This window comes from Silene latifolia, chromosome 1 (genome assembly GCF_048544455.1).
Source record: "Silene latifolia isolate original U9 population chromosome 1, ASM4854445v1, whole genome shotgun sequence".
Classification (NCBI taxonomy): Eukaryota; Viridiplantae; Streptophyta; class Magnoliopsida; order Caryophyllales; family Caryophyllaceae; genus Silene; species Silene latifolia.
The window spans coordinates 191108491-191116008 of record NC_133526.1 but is presented as its reverse complement, the minus strand read 5'-3'; the positions used below and the strand labels follow the sequence as shown (position 1 = coordinate 191116008).

The following is a 7518-nucleotide window of genomic DNA, read 5'->3' as shown; positions in this document are numbered from 1 at the left end:
ATACGAAATGGCAGCGGAATCGATTTGGCAGCGGAGTTTATTAAACTGGACAATCGCTAAAACTATATTGTTGAAAATGTAAAAGGTAATTTTTATGTGTTTTTCTTATATGTAAATAAAACAAGAAATAAGGATATTTGCTTGAGCTAGACCTGTAACTCAAACAATGGTGATTGTTATTCAAGATCTATTGAATAGCAATCGTGTTAATGCTCGAACGCGTCAAGCAAGAACGTTTTTGGATCAAACGCGTCAATCCGATTCAGTAATTGCACAGGGCAAAATACCAAACAAGCAACAACTTTCTTTTTCTTAATTTTCTGGTTCATGTTTTATTGCTAAAATCTTAGACCTTTATATAGGCAAATACTCGACCTTCCAAGCCAAGTGAAGAGTTGCCAAATTACTCTTTCACTTATTACAACAATTAACTACTCAAAATAAAAAGACTCAACATAAATACAATCTTTACTACATATTACTACCAGCTTTATTTTGTTTGCAAAATAAGATAAACTTATTACTTAACTAAAACGTATTATTGACTTGAATTGAATATTGACTTGAATCGCATCAGTTTTAACAATTGTCTTATGAATAAGAGAGAATAATGATATTCGAATCTAATGAGACATGATAAAGGACAGATGATTGTAGCTTGTCATTCAGATGTACTTGATCTCCATAAAGTTCGAGCCCTTGCGACTTCTTGGCCGTTTTCCATACAAAGTAAATGATCAAATTCAAGGGAATTTGAATTTGAAAGAGATTGAAGCACATTTTCTCGACCACATTCCCTTCTATATTCTACAGTAAGTGCCGCTAGTTCACAATTTTCCCTTACTGTTTCAGGAGTTCCCTGCAAAAACACATTTTAACCGAAATTTTGATTCTATTGCGCGAAACTTGATAGAAAAGAAAAATAAAATTGAGTATACCTCAAGTATCCACCTGATGTATTTGACATTATTTACGTGCTGATTCGGATCAAGGTCGAACCACATTGGCTGAATAAAAACATCACGACTTTAAGCTGTATCATGTTATATATTGATCTAAGTACGAAAACAATATGCTAAACGAAGATTGAGAATAGAACAATGCTTACTCGAATTCCTGTTATACTATTATCAGCTTCATTAACATCAAGCTTCCTTAATTTTTTGAGTTTATCATTGACTGTAATTGGATCAAAGTTTTCTCGGACGTAAAGCTCCGCTCTTGCTTTGATCTCCTCCAGAATTTTTGATAATCTTCTTGTATTCTTATTCATCATAATGAGTTCACTGTAATTCATAAATCCCATTTAAGAGAAATGAAATGGAGTAATTTTACGTAATTGCTCTTTCATATACATGCTTTTACTAAATCCTTCAACCCGTCTCCTAAAAACAGAAGATGGACGTAGATTGGTTTTACCTGTCAACTCGCATGATCTTCTTTCCGGTCTTGAAGTTGGTTAATCTAGAGCTGCAAGTAAGACCATGTTTTCCTATTGCTGAGCACCATGTCTCCACTTGAACAATATCTCCCCTGCCGGCCACACGAAACCAATAATTCATTCAGTGACTCTTATATACGACGGTCATATAATACCTCGTAAGAGGTTCAAACTTAAAAAAAAAATATATATAAGGAATTATGATTACCAACCATGAAGGATAAGAATTAACTTCAACTTGCATTCTTCCAATAACCCATGTCAGATTTAGACTAAGCATCTCCTCCGACGCAGCATAATGGCCTTCAACCACCATTCCAGAACTCTCAAATAGATTTAATCCTGTTTCCTGCAGAAATCGTAGCACGAAAGACGAGCAATTTTAGTTATTACACGTACAACGGCCTTACAATATGTTCTATACTTTGTTGTTCAATAATGATAATTTGCATAACAGAAGGCAATTTTTAGAGTATATATAATCTGAAGAATTAAGGTAAAATAGTAGACCTCAGTGTATTTTAACAAGGCTTCCAAGGACGCTTTCTGATGAATATCAAGCTCGTACAGTCGAATTAAGAACCTTTGACTCACCACGTACTCATCATAAGCATACCTCTTCGTTGACAGTTCATTGTTATCAGCCTGTACGACGACCAAACTAAACTGATAATGTATAAAAAGAAAATCACAGTAAAATAATGTAAGTATAATAGACATGAACTCGGTATGTCAAACAATAACAAAGCCTTAGTCGCAAAATGATTTGGGTCAGCTAACTTGAATCACAGTAGAATGTTGCTCTGGGTTAGCTGACATGAATCACAGTAAAATGTAAGTATAATAAGACATGAGCTCGATATTTGAAACATCGACAATAACAAAGCCTTAGTCGCAAAATGATCTGGTTCAGCTAACATGAATCACAGTAGAATGTAACTATGTAAGTATAACAATTCATGACCTTGATATTTGAAACATCGATAATAACAGTGTCTTAGACGTAAAATGATATAGGTCAGCTAACATGAAGAATCACAGTAGAATGTAAGTATAACAAGACATGAACTCGATCTTTGAAACATCCACAAATAACAAACCCTTAATTAGTCACAAATTGATGATCTGGAGTCAGTTAACATGAACATTGAACCATCGCTCTATAAAATAAACTTTCCTTGACTACACACCTTCTCATAGTCGTTGATCTGCAACGGGTCTTGGAAATTATCGAGTTTAACATTCAATGTCGACTTTCGAGAAGTGAAGAAAGATCCATAGTTGTACAAATGAGGATTGTTGGTATTAGTTGGTACTAGTCTAGGTAAGTTTAATGGAAGTTTAGAAGGGAAATTAGTTGGTAAGGTACATGAAATTGTAGGCATGGTGATATACGTATTACTTTAGATGATATGAGTATATGAACACATTCACTCTGTCGTCATATTTTTTTGAGCTCTATAAATAACCAATAAGGTCTCTTTATTAGATCTTTTCCTACCTGCATTAAAGTTTTTTTTTTTTCAGCAAGAGTATGTAGAATTGGAAAAAATAGAAAAAATAGCTTTCTTCCTTTAATGCTCTTCGATCCTTTCACCCATAATATTTTGACTATAAACTTTTTCGAGCTTATGGTGTAAAAGGAGTTATAAGAGCGATTTTAATGCTAACGGGATTTAAACCCAGATCATGAACATCACATCTCATACCGAGGTGACTTGTACAGATTATTAAGTTAAAATCTTGGCGTTTTTGTAATCATAGCAAACAAATTTTACATTATATGTCTTGCGTATATCTCTAAAAATATTTAATAGTGTGTGCATTTTATAAGAGTGTTGATAAAGATCGTCGACATATTACTTTTTCGAATTGTCGATACATTACAACGAATAGTGATTGGGTTTATTAGTACTTCAAGCCCATGTAGAATACTTCCATTATTAGTATATGAAGACATGCACTTTATGATACTTTTTCGGCAAGAGAATGTAGAATTAGAAAAAAATAGGTTTCGTTCTTTAATGCTCTTCCTTTCACCATAATATTTTGACTAAGAACTTTTTCGAGCTTATGGTGTAATGGGAGTGACAAGGACGATTTTTCAGAGAAGAAGAATCAGAGAAGCAGAGAAGTATCCCAGCTGAAGAAGAATCAGAGAAGCAGGTGGAAAGCTTTTTTTCGGAAACAAATCATATTTGTTGTTCAACTGTTCTTCCTTTAGTTTTCCAAAGTGAAACTACAACACCACAGATAGTAGTATATGTATACAATACAGCAAGAGTGGACCGTATATCAGTATTTTCTCATCTGATCGTTTTTTTTTTTTTTTTTTTTTTTTTTTTTTTTTTTTTTAATTGTTGGGGGATGGATGAGCTACAAAGGCATTTTTAATGTAGACGGAATTCAAAATCAGGTCATAGCATCACTCCCCAAATAACTCACAATATAAATCGAGTATCTTACGCACCTCGTATTTTAACCCTTCTAATTTTACTCGTATCCTTTATTCTAGTTTAGTTACTCAATCATTTGAATCGCCCCATATTGATTACTTACTTTCTATACTAAAATTCACATAAATTGCATCGCCTTCTCTGTGGATCGATCCTTATTATCATATACTATCATTTAGTTAGGGGTTTTAAGTGTTATAAATACTATCTTTGAGAGCATACGACTTCGACTCACCAAATTTTGGCAATTCACATAAATTACATCACCTTCTGTGTGGATCGATCCTTATTACCATATACTATCATTTAGTTAAGGGTTTTAAGTGTTATAAATACTATCTTTGAGAGTATACGACTTCGACTCACCAAATTTTGGCGCCGTTATCGCCTATCGGGGATATTAGAGATAATGGTAAATAGGCGAAAGCAAGAAACACAATTAGTTTAGAATTGATATATTGATAAAAGCAACATCTAAACCACCTTGGTAAATAGGCGAAAGCAAGTTAAATAAAATCATCATAAATTAAGAATATTAGAGAGAATGGTTTATGTAAATAAAATCTATCTATCTTTAAGTTATCCCCGTAATCTCAAAAAACCCTCTGATAACTACGTTATCGCCCCTTCATTCGTGTCAAAAATCCTTGCTTTAGTCCTAATTTTGGTGCATTTAATTGATAATTACTCGAGTTCATGATTAATTTGCCTAAATGAGTCTCACCGGATTATTTGCTAAGCTTTTTGTAGTGTTGCACGCTTCCCCATGCAAAACCGATCAACATTTGGTAGCCAAGGATCAAGATTAGCCTTGTCGATGTATCTCCTTCCCCTAGCCAGTGTATTGTGATCAGGCGCGGTGCAACTCAAGGGTAGCCGGTGTATCTCATTTAGCCTTGTCGGTGTATCTCATTCCCCTAGCCTGTGCATTGTGATCAGGAGCAGTGTAATTTTGGTCAGCCGGTATAACTTTGTGAGCGGGCGGTGTAACTTTCCTCCAGCCGGTGTAACTAAGGGGCGGGCGGTGTATCGATACACCGGCTGGGAATAGTAACCGGGCTGTTTTTGAGAATTGTTTGTATTTTGATGTTTTTAAGCCCATGATATATATAGAAAAGGGGTAACCTTGTAAGAACGACTTTCATTACACTTGTTTTTGGATCAAAAATTGGGTAGGTAGAGAAAATTGGGAAGAACATTGGATCTCACTTGTTCTTACATTTTGAGAAGAAATCAATTCAATCAAGTTATTTCCTTTCTTCTTTGTTGGTATATCTTCTTTTCTCATATTTATTTCCTTGTTTTAGTTGTTAATTTCATGTTTCCTTAGTTTATGCTTCCCTTGTTTTTGAATATTTACCTTACTTGTGGTTAAACTTACTTCCTTTTTGCTTAATTCCACTTAGTTAAGGCTTAATTGGTTTAATATCATCTTCCTTGTTGTCAATTGCATGCTTAATAGAAGAAATCCTTATCTCATAATGTTTATTGTTAAAATCACCACCTTTAGTAGTTTCCTTGTTAAAATAACCATGAATAGTGAGTAGTCTTTTACTAGGACTCGGTTTGATGCGACATGAGTAATTTCACTAATTGATTCTCATAAAGGCTAATTGTTGGGGGAAATTGGTGAGGGTAGTTCAGAGGAATGACATGGTTTATGGATTAATTTTGGGTAGTGGTGATTTGTGACCCTTGTCCACCAACGAGAGTTGGTTAGCTTGTAAATTGAACACCCGGAAATTGGTCTTATCATTAACCTAGGTTGAGACCGAAAGGGAGAACCAAGGGAGAGTACCTCTTGTGACACCCCCATACTCCAAGTGCCTTACCAGGACCACCCAGGTATAGGAACGTCACCATCTCGGTTACCCGAGGCAATGATATTCATAAGACAATAAAGAAACGTACTTTAAAAGTAAATATAATTTAATTGATTACATGACCAAAACCAAAACTGTTAAGCTGAAATACAAGGTTCTCAGACGATCTACTGATAAAACTATCAAAGCTATAAACATCGTCTGACACAGCGGAAGACTTCTAACTGCCACGTGATGACTCATCCCAGCTATCCCATACGCGTCATATCATACCTGCTCAATAACTGCTCACCATCCCCGAATGGATCACCACAGTTTTTAAAACATTGAAATGGGGTCAGTACTAATTACACAATCAAAGCCACACTGAAACAATCATACAAACAGCTCACACACAATCCCAGTCTCCATCTCCAATCACCTCATAACTGACTACACACTAAAGTGTGTAGCCCTGCCAGAGTACCCATCGCAACAGATACTCCTCGCCGCCAGTGGGGGACCGCAACCGTTCCCACCTAAGCCCCGCTCATCTTCATTGAGCGATAAACCCATGTTCATTAATGTGCACATCCCTTATGTGGCGGGTTCCACAGAAGGCGAATCAAGGGCATGAAGCCACTCGCGCAAGTGACTCTACTCAGCCAGGGACGCACCCCGAAGAACACAGACAGCCAAACAGTAACCACAATACAAAATCAACAACCGTCTGAATCAATCAACAATATGAAATCACAACCGTCCGAATCAATCAACAATCACTAACTATAGCACAATCACCATACACATCATGTAACTAATACTGAGTAGGAAAACCCTACCTGGGAAGCAATCACAGACTCAGACGATCTAAGCAGCTACTCAGAATCTCTCCTCAACAAAGCCTCCTCCTATACATATATACATACAAATACTACCTTAATCATACAATCATAAAATCCCCCAAATCCCCAAATTAGGGTTTAACCAAAATCAAAGAAACAATATAAAAATCATACTAGGAGCTTACCCAAAATACGACGGTCTCAATGGCGTAAAGAACTTAACGATCCGACGACTCTAGCCATTAAGATTTGCCAACAACGCGACGAGAGAGAACTACGTAACTTCTTTTTCTTTTGAAAGGTTTAGAAAGGTGAAAAGTGATTAAAGAAAATGACGGAAGCCTTTTATATTAATCTCGCGTTATTAGCAAAACCCGTCAAAACAAACCCGTAAAACACACTTACTCGATCGAGTAAGGCACTTACTCGATCGAGTACCCCCTACTCGATCGAGTACCCAACCTACTCGATCGAGTACCCTACAGGCAGACTACTGTTTTGCGTCAAAAACTACTTACTCGACAGAGTAAGCCCACTCGATAGAGTACCCATAGACTCATAAAACCGTAGTATTACAGTCTTCCCTCCTTAAAAAGAACTTCGTCCCCGAAGTTCAACCCATACTCAAAACAAATGTACTTACTCGATCAAGACGCAACAACGCAACTAAGAACTTAAAACAAAACCCCAACCTATAAAACATGAACTCCCAACACCAACTCCACCAACTATTCCTACCTCCACAACATGGCTCACGATATCGTATCAACTACATTATATCTCTCTTGACACCAACTCCATACATAACCAACTACCGTCCACAAACGCTGCTAAATCCGTAACATATCATCCACTAGAAAATGCGATGCAGGACACTCATAAACATCAAACGGAATGTTACATTCTACCACCCTTAAAAGGAACTTCGTCCTCGAAGTTTACTCACACTCATAACCTCATCATCCAATTGTCAA

At 36.3% G+C, this 7518-nt stretch overlaps 1 protein-coding gene across 2 annotated transcripts; it reads right to left on the bottom strand.

Moving 5' to 3' along the window:
* Positions 1-326: 326 nt before the first annotated feature.
* On the bottom strand, positions 327-2867 carry LOC141614197 (palmitoyl-acyl carrier protein thioesterase, chloroplastic-like). Of its 2 annotated transcripts, none has more exons than XM_074432957.1 (7): positions 2632-2867; positions 1952-2107; positions 1654-1790; positions 1420-1533; positions 1109-1286; positions 939-1007; positions 327-859 (listed from the first exon to the last, which is right to left on the bottom strand). In XM_074432957.1, exons 1-7 carry the CDS (start codon positions 2824-2826, stop codon positions 662-664), a joined length of 1047 nt encoding a protein of 348 aa, XP_074289058.1. In that variant the 5' UTR covers positions 2827-2867; the 3' UTR covers positions 327-661. The 2 variants fall into 2 exon arrangements, with proteins under 2 accessions (XP_074289058.1, XP_074289063.1); XM_074432962.1 differs by having other exon boundaries at positions 329-859; positions 1952-2086.
* Positions 2868-7518: the final 4651 nt, after the last annotated feature.

What these genes read in the sequence shown, in the direction of transcription:
- LOC141614197 (XM_074432957.1), bottom strand. Translation starts at nt 2,826, where the DNA reads ATGCCTACAATTTCATGTACCTTACCAACTAATTTCCCTTCTAAACTT. An exon ending in CCTTGTTAAAATACACTGAG is followed by an intron (nt 1,791 to 1,951) that starts GTCTACTATTTT and finishes CGATTTCTGCAG; the next exon opens with GAAACAGGATTAAATCTATT. An exon ending in AAGATCATGCGAGTTGACAG is followed by an intron (nt 1,287 to 1,419) that starts GTAAAACCAATC and finishes TATGAATTACAG; the next exon opens with TGAACTCATTATGATGAATA.